This window comes from Psittacula echo (genome assembly GCF_963264785.1).
Source record: "Psittacula echo genome assembly, chromosome: 3".
Taxonomy (NCBI): Eukaryota; Metazoa; Chordata; class Aves; order Psittaciformes; family Psittacidae; genus Psittacula; species Psittacula echo.
This window is the reverse complement of record NC_137736.1, coordinates 106,648,152-106,664,508: the sequence shown is the minus strand read 5'-3', so window position 1 is coordinate 106,664,508 and position 16,357 is coordinate 106,648,152. Positions and strand designations below refer to the sequence as shown.

Sequence of the window (16,357 nt, the reverse complement as noted above, 5' to 3'; positions counted from 1 at the left end):
TAAAGAGCTTCCTTATATCTAACCCAAACTTATCCTGTTACAGGGAAAGTTTCCCATTACCCCTTTTCCTATCACTACAGTCCCTGATGAAGAAGAGTCCCTCTCTGGCATCCTTGCAGGCCCCCTTCAGATACTTGGAAGGCTGCTATGAGGTCTCCACGCAGCCTTCTCTTCTCCAGTCTGAATGGCCCCAACTTTCTCAGCCTGTCTTCATATGGGAAGTGCTCTAACTCCCTTATTTAGCTGCGAATTCAATCTGTTTCAAACAGTGACTTAGAAAACTTTGATTACCAGATAGCCAAGTAAAATATAATGAATTGGTGGTGTGTGAATACATTCAGACTTGTAAATCCCTTATTTACTGAATAATTCCCACTGGCTTTGCCCAGAACTGACTTGTATAAGTGAGGTTGGAACTTGAGTTCCACCACTGGTTTTGGTGGTAGTATCTCAGCTGGAAGAAACCCTGGTTTGACTTGTCATGTCTTCTGGTAAGTGAAAGAATGCAATTACAGATTCAGCAAGCCTTATGTGAAACTAACTTGGTAGGATAAACCTGGAACAGTTATTGCCAGGTTGATGACTGTTACGTGCAGTACTAGACTACTGAAGTTTCCATATAAATCAGTCCATGTTATGTTTTTATACCTCTCTAGAGTATTATAGAAAAATGATGTCTCTTCTAGGTAAAATAATAGAAGTTATTATAAAATTCTTGGGGACACATTCTTTTGTCACACTGGAAAAGAGTTAAGTTTTGCTTCTATTAAGGGCAGTCATGTCTCCTTTTGTCAAAGTTCTTTCAAGGAGGCTGTAGTAGATAACATCTTGGTTTTCTGTGATGTCTATCAGAGTCTTTAAAAGAAACTTAAGTGACCATGAGACAAAGAGAAAGTCCTCAATGAATAACTGGTTAGAAGGTAAGAAACGGAGTAAGAGTGAACAGTTGACTTTCACAGTGAAGGGAGATCACAAGAATATGTGCTGGGAGTTGTATTTCTTAACACACTCGCTTATTAGCTTTGAAGATAAATAATGGTCTGTCAAAGTTTGCTGATAATACCAAATTATTTTGATTGTTTAAAAAAAAAAAAGGCCAATTGTGGTGGATTGCAGAAGGAACTTACAAGACTTGGACTTGTCAATAATCTAGCAGGTGATGTAAACTGATGTGATTGAGGGAAAACATAACTCTAAGCTTAAAACATAAAATGACAGCCTCTGTGGTGGCTGTTACCAGTCAATAATAGATCTGGGGCTATAGTTAAGTAGATTAAGGAAAATATTATCCCCTTGCTGAATAGCTGTAAATAGGAAATTCATTGTTGCAGTTGAAGATGTGGGCGTATCATAGGCTCATATCTGTAGTTGTGGTCCTCCTTATACATTTTGAAAGGTGTAGAAGACCAGCAAAGAAGTTAAGAGGTGATCAAAAGCATAGAACGCTTCTGTATAAAGAATGACAAGGTAGATTAGTACTTGTCATACTCTTAAAGATGGACAAGAATATGATGGGGTTAAAAATTACTGGAATATGGTAGGTATCTGGATAATTATCAGATTTTTCCTAAAGAAAAAATGTATAAGCAACAATAGTTGCTATTTCTTCCAGCCTAAAACTAGGGAATGACAAATTAAACTAGCCAGGTAGCAAATTCAAAACCCTTGTAAAGATAACTAAGCTATGGAACTTTATCACAGATTATTGCGGCTGTTTGCTTGGGTTCGAGGGGAAAGTGGGATTTACTCATGGAGGAGAAATACTTGAGGATCATTAACTGCAAAGACACTATTTCTAGCTCAGTAGTTCTCTGAGCTGCAAGTTGGAGGCTAGTAGAATATTCCATTTCCTTATGTTCATATGCTCAGGTATCCATTGCAAGCTATTCTTCTAATTTTAGTGTTAGGTGTCTTCAGGCAGGCTGTGGGCTATCTGGATCATTTATTTGACCTACTACAGTTTCTTCCTGTAGGCAGGGATGGTCTTTGAAATCAGGAATAAGATACCAATTACTGTTCAGCCAAACCAAAGTAGTATTTAATTGAAATGAACTGTTGCGGCAGAATCTACAGGGATATTTAAGGAAGATAACTTTCTACTGCCTGTAGCACTTCTCATAACCTGCTCTTCTAGTCTTTTTATTAGATCAGTAAAAGTCACCTGAAATTCCCAAATTTTGCCAGATCATTCTGCACATCTTTGCTTTGGCCTTTCTTTTTTGGTAACTGCTGCTTTCTAGCACGGTTCTCAGTCGAAGGAGCAATATAAGAGAGAAAAATAAGATTGCATACCTATAACTTGATTTCTCGGAATTGCCTGCCTTCACGGATCCTTTCTCCATCCCCTCACAGAGTTTCTTGGCCGTCTGCCTGCCTAGAGGAGACTCCCAAGAGAAGCAGGGGAATGGATGGAAGTTGGGTACTCTGCAGCATGAGGCCCAGATTAGTACAATTGCTTTTAAAGGTTTTAGGAGGCACAACACTGTGAACCTGATCCGTGAACTCAGAGAATTTGATTTCAGGTATGCAACCTTATTTATGTTGAACACTCCAGTTGTCAACATGAGACTGTAACAGTTAAAAGATGAGGATTATGGTTTACATAGCTGTCTTGCATGTCACTGGTGTCAGTGTGGTCAGTCTTGGGGTTTTTTTATTTTTGCCAGGTTATTTACAGACACTGTTACAGAACTGCTTTGAAAGGGGCTTGGTGTGGGGGGAAAGAAATAGCAGGTTACATTGATTTTTATACTGTAATATCTTTGCTACTTCAGAATGCTACTGAATTTATAGCTTGTGTTCTTCATGCAGTGAGATACAGTCTGTCTTTAGGTGGTCAGTGTGATAGTCCAATGTTTTGTCATATTTTTCTAAATTCACACAAGTTTTAAAATCGGGAGTCTGACTTTTTTGGTTAATTGTTATTCAGAGTACATATATTTGAAAAGTGCCTTTTTGTTTGATTCTCATGCCTCAATACTCTTATTTCTATCACAAATGCCTAAACATTAATTCTGTTGTTCTGGAACTTGTTGGATTTCTTCAACCTTTCTGATACTTCTCAGCTTCAGATTATAGTACATTTAGTGCATTTATCTCTGCAGAAATGATCTCTTTAAATTAGCAAGTTAAACCAGAAGTAGTGAGATGCTTTTCTTAACAGTCCAATAATTAAATGGCAAACCACATTCTGAATGTATGTACTTTAAAACTGTAGGCTACAAAATCCTGGCAAATCGACAGTAACTATCCACTGCTGCCAGTAACATTTTTTCCGTATTCTGATGAGTATCTGTGGTTGGCAGAGATAAGTATACCTTTGGTATGTCATTGATTTGATATACGTTTGATATGGTCTGTTTATTAAAAGGGGTCTGAGTAATTAAATAGTGGTGTACACACTGTGAATAGTTTTCAGCATCATAGATTCTGCTTTTCAGCAAACAGATACTTTCTAATGAAGATACTTTCTAATAAAGATAGACAAGTTTCCTGGATCTTGTTTTCCTTTTTAGTACGTAATGCACAAAAAGGGACTTCACTGCTGACATTACAGTTTTTGCATCCTCAGTTGTTGGTTTGGGGTTTTTTTGTTGGTTTGTTTGTTTGTTTTTTCATAAAATACCCCTTTCATTGATAAAGAAATGTTGTGTGCTTAGACTGTTATGAGGAGAAAGAATATATGAATATTGAAAGTCAGGATGAATGTTGTGAGGGCAAAATATGTGACTTGCAATTATCCTAAAGTACCTATGCCAAAGGCTGTAACTCTTTCAAAGTAAATTCAAAGTCTCTTCAGATTTTTTTACAAAATATAGTGCTAAACTGGTAGTTCAGACCTTTCTGTATGTTGAAAAATGGGAAATGTAAAACTAAAGCTTGGTTTTCCTTGGAGAAGGGGAAATGAAGGCTGCTGCATTTTTATTTTTACTATACTTTCAGTACTTGAACTCAGGAGCAGAAAGAAAACACTGAACAACTCTCAATGTAAAAAACTGATTTACAGGCCTGAGGGGTTCAATTTAGTGAGCAGCTAAATCTTTCATTGGGCTTCTGATTTTTCTCATAACTGTGAATTGGTGTTTGTTAGCATGCTTCTGACAGTGTTCCTGATGATGTAAAACAGGTCTTACTGCCAGTGGTCCCAACTCTTCTTTCCACCCTGGGACTATCCCTGGCTTTAGCGTTGCTCTAGGGAACTGAATTTCATTTAAATGCTTTTTTTAATAAACTAAAGTAGTATGCACATGCATAACAGTGCAAAGAGTACACTTGTTATTCCACTGAGAGCATTATACCACAGAATTTAAATATATGAAAGTGCTGGCAATGATTTTTATCTTAATGTGGCAAGGAAAAATAATGGATAACCTGTGTGGTTTTTTTAAATGGCTGCTGTTACATTTTTAATCTTCTTTGTTAATATCTGTGTTCTGCGTCTCAAAGAGATTAAAGTAGTGGGAGAGGTGAGTTTGCCTTGCAGTAGGTGGGAAGGGCATATGAAATTTTGCATGATCTGGCAGTGGGTCCAACCTGTGGTGGAAAGCCTTTTTCAAATCAGCCATGAAATATTAAAAATACCACTCTTTGGAGTAAAGTAATTCTGATAATTTTTTGTACTCTTTTTCTAATGTTCTTGTGATGTTTTCCACTGTTTTCAGCACTGCTTGGAAAGCTTTCAGCTGTGTGTTTTGCCTGAATAGTTAGCTTTTGGGTCTCATCTCCTTGGGTCGTTGGCCAAGTACCATCTGTGGCAGGCCTGATGGGGCCTTGTGGGACAGACTTTGTAGTCAGCATTGCAGGAAACTGAACTGCTTTAAATCTTACTTGTTTTAAACAGATAGATATGTAGGAGGGCATTTCAAAACTGATTCCTCTAGCGTTTTAGCTTGTACCTTTAGTGCATGGGAACATGGGGTGCAGCCAACTAGTCTGAAAGCAGCAACCTAGGTTTGGCTGTAGGACTTAAGTTATTCTTTCCAGTAGTAAAATAATGTTGTTGCTTGATTGGGATTTTGTGATGGGGGGAAGAAGCTGTGTTGAACTCCATCTTGATCTTTCAGCTTTTCAGCATTAAGTTGAATTTTCTGTTGCTTGCATTCCCTTTACCTGGAAATCAAAGGACAAGTGGTGATGTTGCATTCAGAAAAATAACTCCTAAGTTTTGGCTTTTCTCTCTCTTTGGTGTATCGTAGCAAGATTTCTGTTCTGGACTTACTTATTTCATACAGAAGTAACTCTTACAGTGAAGAAGTCTTACAGTGTCTGTACACATTCCTGTTAAACATAGAACACACATTGCTCTTCATGAAATATAAAGTGTATTCTATAGCAAGTAGTGACTAGAAAGTCTTGACAAAAGGAGGTGATATCTTCTCAATCATTTTATATCATCATAATTTTTGTCACACTGAAGAAGAGAGAATCATGAGGGGAATAAAGTTTGGTATGTGACACTTCTGGTATGCCTGTTTGTGGGAAGTTATTTGCATAATGATTCATCAGGAGGCCAGAAAAAAATCTCATTCTATTCAGCCTTCAGTAGATGTGCCAGGCTTGTTTCTATTTTAAAGGAGTTGGTGTCTTGATTTTATAATCTAAACCAAAGCACCTTAAAACTGAAAAATGAACCAAGGCTTATAAACAAACAAAAATTCCTAAGTGAAAGCTGGGAATATTCCAAGCCCATCAACCCCAAATCTGTAAAATTTGTAAGTTAAAAATTTTCAGTAATGTTTCATTTTGTTTAACTCTTGCATATATTTGTGTGTTCGTATGTACACATGCAAGTGCACACACACAAACTTACTTTGATCAAGTGCACAGATGTTAATATGCTCCTCAGGGAGAGGGAGGCTTAAAAAAAACAACCCAATAACCAAACCCAGGAAATAAATGTTTGGAGGAAAGGAGTGCAGCCAGTTAGAATTGAGTCTGACCAGGGATGTCAGGTAACAGGAAAGGCTTCTATAGTATGTTGCTAACAAAAGACAAACTAGGGATAAAGTGGGCTTTCTCCAGAAGGAAATGGGAGAACTGGCTACCCTGGATTTGGAGAAGACTGAGGTTCTCAATGACTTCTTTCCCTCCGTCTCCACTGGCAAATGCTCTAGCCATGCTGCTCAAGTCTTGGAAGGCAAATACAGGGACCGTGGGAATGAAGGCCTTAGGCCCCCTGTAGGAGAGGATCAGGTCTGAGATCATCTTAGGAACCTGAATGTGTGTAAGTCCATGGGACCTGATGGTATTCATCTGTGGGTCCTGAAGGAGCTGGTGAATGAAGTTGCTAAGCCACTGGCCATCATATTTGGAAAATCGTGGCAGTCAGGTGAAGTTCCTGACAACTGGAAAAAGGGAAATATAACCCCCATTTTCAAGAAGGGGAAAGTGGATGACTCAGGGAATTACAGACCAGTCAGTCTCACCTCCATGCCTGGCAAAATCTTGGAGCAGATTCTCCTGGAAGGCAAGCTAAGGCACATGAAAAACAACAAGGTGGTTGGTGACAGCCAGCATGGCTTCACTAAGGGGAAATCCTGCCTGACCAGTTTGGTGGCCTTCTATATGATGGGGCTACAGAACTGATGGATATGGACAAAGCAGTTGATGTTGTCTGCCTGGACGTGTGCAAAGTGCTTTGTGCTGTCCCACATGACATCCTTGTCTCTAAATTGGAGAGACATCAATTTGATGGATGGACCACTCAGTGGATAAGGAATTGGCTGGATGGCCACACGCAGAGAGTTGTGGTCAATGGCTCAATATCCAACTGGAGACCAGTAACAAATGGTGTCCCTCAGGAATTGTTTTTGGGAGTGTTCTTGTTCAACATCTTCGTAGGTAACGTGGACAGTGGGATTGAGTGCACCCTCAGCCAGTTTGCTGATGACACCAAGCTGTGTGGTTCAGTTGATACGCTGGAGGGAAGGAATGTCATCCAGAGGGACCTTGACACACTTGTGAGGTGGGCTGATGCCAACCTCATGGAGTTCAACAAGACAAAGTGCAAGGTCTTACACCTTGGTTGGAACAGTCCCAGGCACAGCTACAGGTTGGGCAGAGAAGAGATTCAGAGCAGCCCTGTGGAGAAGGAGTTGGGGGTGTTGGTTGATGAGAAAATGAACATGAGCCGGCAGTGCGTGCTTGCAGCCTAGAAAGCCAACCATATCCTGGGCTGCATCAAAAGGAGTGTGACCAGCAGGTCAAAGGAGGTGATCCTGCCCCTGTACTCTGCTCTTGTGAGACCTAACTTTGGAGTCTTGTGTGCAGTTCTGGTGTCCTCAATGTAAGGGCATGGAGCTGTTGGAGCTGGTCCAGAGGAGGGCGACAAGGTAAGAGATCTGGAGCACCTCCCATATGAAGAGAGGCTGAGAAAGTTGGGGCTGTTCAGCCTGGAGAGGAGAAGCTGAGTGGAGACTCCATAGCAGCCTTCCAGTATCTGAAGGGGGCCTCCAAGGTTGGCAGAGAGGGTCCTCTTCATCAGGGCCTGTAGTGATAGGACATGGGGTAATGGATTTAAACTTAAACAAGGGCAGTTCAGGTAAAGGAAGAAGTTCTTTACTGTAAGGGTGGTGAGGCACTGGAACAGGCTGCTGAAAGAAATGATGAATGCTCCATCCCTGGCAGTGTTCAAGGATGGCTTGGACAGAGCTTTGGCTGACATAGTCTAGTGTGAGGTGTCCCTGCCCATGGCAGGGGGGTTGGAACTAGATGATCTTAAGGTCCTTTCCAGCCCTAACCATTCTGTGATCTTTATTTTTTCATCTGTCTCAGTGTTACTCAAACTCTATGCAGTATAGAATTTGGTGATGTGTTTCTTTTTGCAAAGGATAAGTTTTACTTTTGAAAGGAGGACTACAAATCCATTTAGAAAGGGAGTGAAGCATTGCTTTCATATGGCCCACTGGACTCATGGGGGACTTGTCAGGAAGTTGGATCACAGTAGAACCTACATGAAGTTGTGTTTGTTGATGTTTAGCCACCAGATCTTCCAGTCTGATTTGTATGTGTAATTTGAGACTAGCTTAATTTTCATTTTGTCTTATCACATGATAGAGAAGGCTTAATTTGTAAACCTTCCTACAGTAAAGGAGGTAAAATAGTATCTGTTGTAGCTATTGTGCTAATTGTTTCAGAATACTGGCATTTTTACTTCTGAAGTACCTGCATATTTTGATGTACCACCCACTTTCAGCAATTTCTAACCAGTGTTCTTTTTGTAGTGATTGTTCATCCTAAACTTCAAAAATTGCATGGTTTTCCTTAATATGAGTGAAAATAATGTCTAATGAATCATCAGCATTTTAAGATGTGGTGTCTTTCCAAAAAACTAATCTTAAACTAAATAAATTAACATTAAAAGACCCCAACCCCAAACCAACATGAAAGGACAATAGGTATGTCTTTCAGGGACTTTTAAGAGTTGAATGAGATAAATAAGTTAATTGTATAATTCAGAATGTCCTAATTTGAATTTTGTGCAGTAGCCTTCTAGTGATGCTTACAATATTTTTCTTCTAGGTCAGCATGATGGACCTCTACCACGGCAGCATGCTGGGTTGCTTCCAGAGTCTTTGATATGGGCATATATTGTGCAGCTGAGCTCTGCATTACGGACCATTCATACAGCAGGACTGGCATGCCGGGTTATGGATCCAACAAAGATATTAGTAACAGGCAAAACAAGGTGATGAAAGCATTCATTCTCACTGTGTTAATGTGACCTGTATTCAGAAATAGCGAAGTCTGACTAGAGAGTTCTGTTACTTTTAAGTGGTATGAGACAGTTTGCTGAAACTTACATATTAAAGCTCCTTTTAAACCTATTTTGTGAAGACTTATGCATTAATACTGTTCAGATGCACTACTGACAATTTAGAAATGTGTTGGGTTTTTTTGTGTACTGAAAAGAGTCTGTTGCATTTTATCAGATAGTAAAATAAGTACTTTCTGCTTCACAGTAACTTGCTGCATATTGATGACTCTTTCTTTTTTGCCAGAAAAAGCATTCAATGAATGCCAGAGGAAAGATTGAGTAACCAAAACTTATTGGCACTTCTTCCTTTTCTCTTCTTGTTCCTAAAGGTTGCGAGTTAATTGTGTTGGAATCTTTGACGTTTTGACATTTGACAACAGTCAAAATAATCCACTGGCGTTAATGGCTCAGTTTCAGGTAAGACAGCAGCGCTATAGTTCAGTTGGTGACTTGGTATAGGGAGTACTGGAAAAACAGTGTGATTCCTTCTGGAAGACAAGTATGTTAATCAAACTGTAGTCCAGTATATCTATCTCTAAATGACTATTTCTTTATTCCTGATTTGATCTTGGTTCTGCTATGCATTATTCAAATTTGCATGTAATTTAGAAATGCGAATGCTCATTTTGCTATCTTCCACTTCTAAAATTTCAGCAAACTCACCAAACAGGTTGAACCATTAGTATTTAACAAATTTGACTCAGAAGTGATTTTGAAATACAAGTTTCCAGAGCAAGGAGGAGAAAAATCTTACATTTAGTGGTAGAAATAAAAAAAAATAATAGCTCAGCAGACAGTTTTTGCTCTTCTGTTATTTTGGCAAAAACATTTGAAGTATTGAATACCTGTTCACAGAGGAGTAAGTGATCCTTTAAATAACTGCACTTTAGTTTTCTCCTCACTCCTAAAAGGTGCTAGTGTATCTTTGTTTTAGGCTTCTAGTTCTGCTGTGCTTTCTTGGCATTCTGAGGTCTCTGCATAAATCCTGAATTAAGAACCCCTTAAGACTTAACAAAAACTGCTCTGCAGTCATCTGGAGCGTCACTGTGTACAGGATTGCCTCTTTCCTTAACTTTCCCTCAGGGTTAAGTACATTGCTTCAGCAGCCATCACGTCCTGTCTGTACAGGGAATGAAAGACTACAGTAGGGAGTTGGACTTAATTTATTTTCATTAATTGAGTTTATTCACTGTGAGAAATTGTTCATTCAGAGTCTTCCAGTAATAAATTAAACGTTTGAACTTTGGCCAGGCAGAAACTAGCTTATTGGAGACCATGTCCTAGAACATAGCAACTTCTTTTTTGTTCTTTGGTTTGAATCGTACAGTAAAGCAATTTTCAGTGTACCTTGAGTAGTACATCAAAGGATTCCCTGCTTTCCCCCAGCTTGATATCAATGGGCTTTTGGTAATAATTTAGTGGAAAACAGCTGAGAGAAGATAGGAATGTAAGTGAGGGATTCTATGCCTAAAAATGTAATGAGATGAATTTTTTATCTGCATACTTCTTTAAACTTATTTTAATTGCAGCTGGGAATAAGATCCTCCTGAGATATTATGACATTCAAGTGATTTTAAAGCAAAATGCTTAATGTACATAGCCGTACAAATCTATACAGGTACACAAATCTGTCAAAAGCATTTACCACCACATCAGCCCAAAACTTAGTAATGTCTAGTTTTGTTTGGGGGGATGTTTTTGCATGTTTTATATATTGTTAATATCCAGATTGTTCAGGTATCACTGCTAAACCGGAAGCAAAGTGCTCTTAAATACATAGTTTGGAAGACGTAAACTGGAGTTAGAAAATACAGTGCCTTCTTTTGCCTTCTTTTTTGTTGCTTCCTGCAGAAGGGCTAGGCTTTCTCTATCCGTTTTGTTCCTTCAGAAATTCTGGACTGAGTTCATTCCTTGAAATTCAGGCGTCATTTATCATCCTCTACCTTTGTTTGCCCCAGCCAGATAAAATTACAAAATAGCAGCTGCTGCTTGTCCTTTTTCCTCTCGATCCATGACCTAGTTCCTGAATTCCTCTGGGATTCCTGTGACTGTTAAAAATGTAGGTTATCTCTTGGTTTACTGCCCAGCTAATATGCATTTCCTTGTTGCTGTCTTCTATGGAGGAAGGTATTTTTGTTAGCATTTGTCACTTTCTGGCTATTTCCCATTGTTAATATAGATAGGAAAGAGTTTGGCCAGAACACTTAGGGGCTATGTAAAAGGAATGCAGTTGTTCTTTACAAGCTGTGTTAAACACATCAATTTATATGATCATTTAAGAGTTAAATAAAGGCACCAATAAGGGAAGCTGGAAAGAAGTAAATGAAATACGAATGGTATTAAAAACAAGGCATTAAACCTGTATAAATTCCAGCACATCACTTCGCACCCCCAGTCCTTAAGTCTTGTGCCAGTTACAAGATACAGATGGGAAAATCGTAAATGGTGATGTAAGAAACAGTAAAAAGGTTAAATAAATATTTCTGTATTTGGGATATAGTGAAAGTGAGTCCCTTCCATATGAAATGAAGAAAAAAAATCTAAGTTTCATTGTTTTAACAAGGGCTATAAGGTTACATTTGCTCAAAATAAATATTCTTAATTTAGCAAACCAAAATAACTCTCACATGCACCTCCCCAAATTTAAAGAAACCAGCTGAAGAGGCATGTGAAGTATTATATTGACTTTACAAAAGTAAATAACAAAAAATCTTGCATCTTGGAGGCACTTCTAAGGGCAATTCCAGAACTTAAAAGGATAAATGAATCCACAGAATTGTAGAGAGGATGAGCTGATATGGATCCAAGCAAAGCCATGGAACAGGATCAATAAGTCTTGTCAGTTTCAAAGGGTTTATGGAAAATGAATCTTGTAAAAAAAAAAAAATAGATTTATTTGCCTAGCTCACATGTCTGTCTGATAAAGCCAAGTGTAGAAAATACTGAGGTGTCTCCAGAGCGTTTGCCATAGTAATATGTACCTTTTAAATATTAAAATGCAGAAGGGAAAGGGTACCTACTCAATTAAGTTGCTCACTGACATATTTGAAATTCATTTGGTAACAGGGAGACACTAATGAAGAGGGCTGTTTCTGAGTTTATCTCCAGGGGCTGGTTTTCAGTCTAATGCTATTTAATAGTTCTAGCAATGAACTAGATGGTGATAAAATCTATACTAGGAAGCTTTCAGGAGATAAAAAGAGAAATTGGTACAGGTTACTTATGAATTGAATTGCTAATTAAACAGCCAGTAGTTGCAGGTAAGGTACATTTTTGAAGTTTTAAAAGTTGTAAACTTTTTCCTTGAAGCTGAGAATCAACTTACTGTCACCTAATAGTCAGTCTTCAGGCAGGTCTGTGGCAAAAGGAACCGGTGTGATCCATACATATGTGAAAAGTACAATACAGTGGTGTATACACAAGGAAACGGTCATACCTAATGTTGATCTGTACCTTGCACTCACAAGGCTGCCACAGGAATACACCATTTATTTCTGGAGCCCTGATCCAAGGAGGTCGAGTAGTTCTTGTGTGCCTCCTTTAAGCTTTCTCTGCCTAGAAGCAGGAAGAAATGAATATGTTGATATTTTCAGAGGTGAGGTTGGGGCTTAATAGGCAGATACGGATTGCTTCCTTTTATGAAAAGTGTGGCGTACCTCTGTTTCTGAGACATTGTGTGTGCTGTCTGCATGGATAGAGCTGGTCAGTGGATGGTGGGTTTGCCCCTTCTAAAATAGGAATCAGACTTCCATAAATGCTGATCCTTATACTTAAAGGTCCTTTCCAATTCGAGATACTCTGATTCCCTTATTACACAGGAAAATTACTGCCTCCCTTTGTGCACTTTTAAGTCTTTAAACATGGGGCATTGTAATAATGGTTTTTCTTGAGGGTTTTGGCTGTCAGTGAATAGTGAAGCACCTCTAGAGACCAATTCAGCCTACTCAAGATCCATATTGTCTTGCAGAATTACCGACATCTTAGATTGATCAGACTCTTAACTGAATTGTATGAAGTTTAAGTTCCTGAAATTAGTGGAATGAACCCAAGCCACTTTGCAACTAAAGCAAGTTAAGCATTGACTGTAATTTGTTGTATGCGTGTTTGACGCTGCACTGGTCTATTGTATTGTCTCTGCCAATTTTTCTATTAGATGTAACCTGCAAAACAAACAAATGATGGTTGTGAGTCAAATGCTCAAAACCCTGAATTTAAAATTTCATGGCTGATGTTAATTTAAGACTTTCTTAGCCATTTTTAAAATCTAATGGAATCTGTATTATAAAAACGCCTATGTAAAGAAGACTGTTTTCATAGGGTCTTGCCTGAAGTTGTGTATTTTCAGTATCTCAGGGTTGTGTGATGATAATCAGAGAATAATCAGAGAATTTTCATAGGATACATCCTTCTGAATTACTAAAAGTTGGAAGGTATAAAGGGTAAAGTAGGGGATTGCAGAAGGAAGAAAGATTATGATTAATACAAATACTTGCATATTTCTTTAGAGACAATGATAAAAATGCCATTGTGGCAGGTGACGTATGTGTGTCTATAGATACTGCATCAACAAGATTTCTCTGTTTAGCGTCCTATAGCAATATCCTGAGCTGCTCAAATTGCCTATTTGGTAATGGAAACAAGTGGGTTCCCACCAAAATGGGGTTGTTTGCTCTGGTTCATTTCTCTTTACCAAAGTACAAAGGAAGGCTGATACTCAGGAATTCCTGGTTCCTTAGGAAATTGAGTCTATCTCCTTCCCCACCAATTTGTCATTCTTGTTTCTGTCTCATTTTCCACATCCTGTTTCTGTCTTCATTAGCTATAGAAGTACTGTGCTTTTAAACTTCTGCTGTGTTTTGTATCCATGTTTCAATTGTGTTGCTTAATCAGACTTGATATGAAAACAGTGGTGACACGGAGAGACCTGGAAAGGTTTTCTTTTCTCAGTCCCTCAACATCTTGACAGCTCGCATGACTGGAATATAGTCATGGAGGGCTATGTCCTTTTCAGGAAAGACAGGCCAGCCAGGCGGGGTGGTGGGGTTGCTCTTTATGTGCGAGAGCAGCTGCAATATACTGAGTTCTGTCCAGGGACAGGGGACAAGCGAGTTGAGAGTCTGGGGGTGAGAATTAAGGGGCAGGCTGGCAGGGGCGATACTCTTGTGGGTGTCTGTTACAGGCCACCAGATCAGGGTGAGGAAGTTGACGAGGCCTTCTACAGGCAGCTGAGAGCGGCCTCACAGTCACAGGCCATGGTTGTCATGGGGGATTTTAACTTCCCTGATGTTTGCTGGAAGGACTACTCAGCAACCCAGCCACAGTCCAGGAGGTTCCTCCAGTGTATGGATGATAACTTCCTCATGCAGATGGTGGATGAGCCAACCAGGAGAGGAGCGCTGCTGGATCTCATCCTCACTAAAAAAGAAGGTCTGGTCGAAGCAGTAAAGGTTGAGGGCTGCCTTGGTTGCAGCGACCACAAGATGGTGGAATTCAGGATCTTGTGTGGTAGGACCAGTAGAATAGCAAGTAGAATTGCAACCCTGGACTTTAGCAGGGCAAACTTTGGCCTTTTCAAGCAATTGCTAGGGGAAATCCCATGGGCAAGGCTGCTTGAAGGTAAAGGGGCCCAAGATAGTTGGTTGACATTCAAGAATTGCTTATTCCAAGCTCAAGATCAGAGCATCCCGACACATAGGAAGTCAAGGAAGAGGGCCAGGAGACCTGCGTGGCTAAATAAGGAACTGCTGGGTATGCTCAAGTGGAAGAGGAGAGTTTATAGGTCATGGAAGGAGGGGCTGGCCACTCAGGAGGAATATAAGGCTGCTGCTAGAGGATGTAGGAAGGCAGCTAGGATGGCTAAGGCCTCCTTAGAATTAAATCTGGCGAGAGGGGTCAAGGACAACAGAAAGAGCTTTTTCAAATACATAGCTGATAAAACTAACACCAGAGGCAAGGTTGGCCCACTGGTGAACGGGATGGGTGCCCTGGTGACAGAAGATACAGAGATGGCAGAGTTATTGAATGCCTTCTTTGTCTCTGTCTACTCTGCTGGAGGCAGTCCTGAAGAGCCCTGTACTCCTGAGACCTCAGATGAAGTCAGGTCAACAGAGCAGTTTGCCTTAGTCGATGAGGAATGGGTTAGGGACCAGTTGAGCAATCTGGACATCCATAAATCCATGGGTCCAGATGGGATGCACCCGCGGGTGCTGAGGGAACTGGCGGAAGTCATTGCTAGACCACTCTCCATCATCTTTACCAAGTCTTGGGAAACGGGAGAGGTGCCTGAGGACTGGAGGAAAGCAAATGTCACTCCAGTCTTCAAAAAGGGCAAGAAGGAGGACCCGGGTAACTATAGACCGGTCAGCCTCACCTCCATCCCTGGGAAAGTGATGGAACACCTTATCCTTGATGCCATCTTAAGGCATGTCAAGGATGAGAGGGTTATGAGGGGCAGTCAACATGGCTTTACCAAGGGGAAGTCATGCTTGACCAACCTCATAGCCTTTTATGAGGAAATAACGCGGTGGATGGATGATGGCAGAGCGGTGGATGTGGTCTACCTTGACTTCAGCAAAGCATTTGACACAGGCTCCCACAGCATCCTCATAGCTAAATTGAGGAAGTGTGGTCTGGATGATCAGGTAGTGAGATGGACTGCAAACTGGCTGAAGGACAGAAGCCAGAGAGTTGTAGTCTATGGGGCGGAGTCTAGTTGGAGGCCAGTATCTAGTGGAGTGCCTCAAGGGTCAGTACTGGGACCAGTATCATTTAATATATTCATCAATGATTTAGATGAGGGAATTGAGTGTACTGTCAGCAAGTTTGCTGATGACACTAAGCTGGGAGGAGTGGCTGACACGCCAGAAGGTTGTGCTGCCATCCAGCGAGACCTGGACAGGCTGGAGAGTTGGGCAGGGAGAAACTTGATGAAATATAACAAGGGAAAGTGTAGAGTCCTGCATCTGGGCAGGAACAACCCCAGGTTCCAGTATAGGTTGGGGAATGACCTGTTAGAGAGTAGTGTAGGGGAGAGGGACCTGGGGGTCCTAGTGGATGGCAGGATGACCATGAGCCAACACTGTGCCCTTGTGGCCAAGAAGGCCAATGGCATCCTAGGGTGTATTAGAAGGGGGGTGGTCAGTAGGTCAAGAGAGGTCCTCCTTCCCCCCTACTCTGCCCTGGTGAGACCGCATCTGGAATATTGTGTCCAGTTCCGGGCCCCTCAGTTCAAGAAGGACAGGGACCTGCTGGAGAGAGTCCAGCGCAGGGCGACTAAGATGGTGAAGGGAGTGGAGCATCTCCCTTATGAGGAAAGGCTGAGGGAGCTGGGTCTCTATAGTTTGGAGAAGAGGAGACTGCGGGGGGACCTTATTAGTGTATATAAATATATAAAGGGGGAGTGTCATGAGGATGGAGCCAGGCTCTTCTCAATGGCAAACAATGATAGGACAAGGGGTAATGGGTATAAACTGGAACACAAGAGGTTCCACTTAAACTTGAGAAGAAACTTCTTCTCAGTGAGGGTGACAGAACACTGGAACAGGCTGCCCAGGGAGGTTGTGGAGTCTCCTTCTCTGGAGACATTCAAGACCCGCCTGGACA

The 16,357-nt window shown here is 40.7% G+C and overlaps 1 protein-coding gene across 13 annotated transcripts in view; it reads left to right on the top strand.

Annotated features, from left to right (window-relative positions):
• Positions 1–16,357, top strand: part of PAN3 (poly(A) specific ribonuclease subunit PAN3) — an 84,548-nt gene that overhangs the window by 55,970 nt on the left and 12,221 nt on the right. For all 13 annotated transcript variants that reach the window (XR_013956346.1, XR_013956347.1, XR_013956348.1 and 10 more), the window contains 2 exons: positions 8,521–8,686; positions 9,085–9,172. Coding sequence is in view for 9 of the 13 variants with exons in the window: in XM_080612052.1 (XP_080468178.1) it covers positions 8,521–8,686; positions 9,085–9,172 (254 nt within the window). In the remaining 4 variants the exon portion in view is untranslated. The remainder of the gene's footprint in view (positions 1–8,520; positions 8,687–9,084; positions 9,173–16,357) is intronic.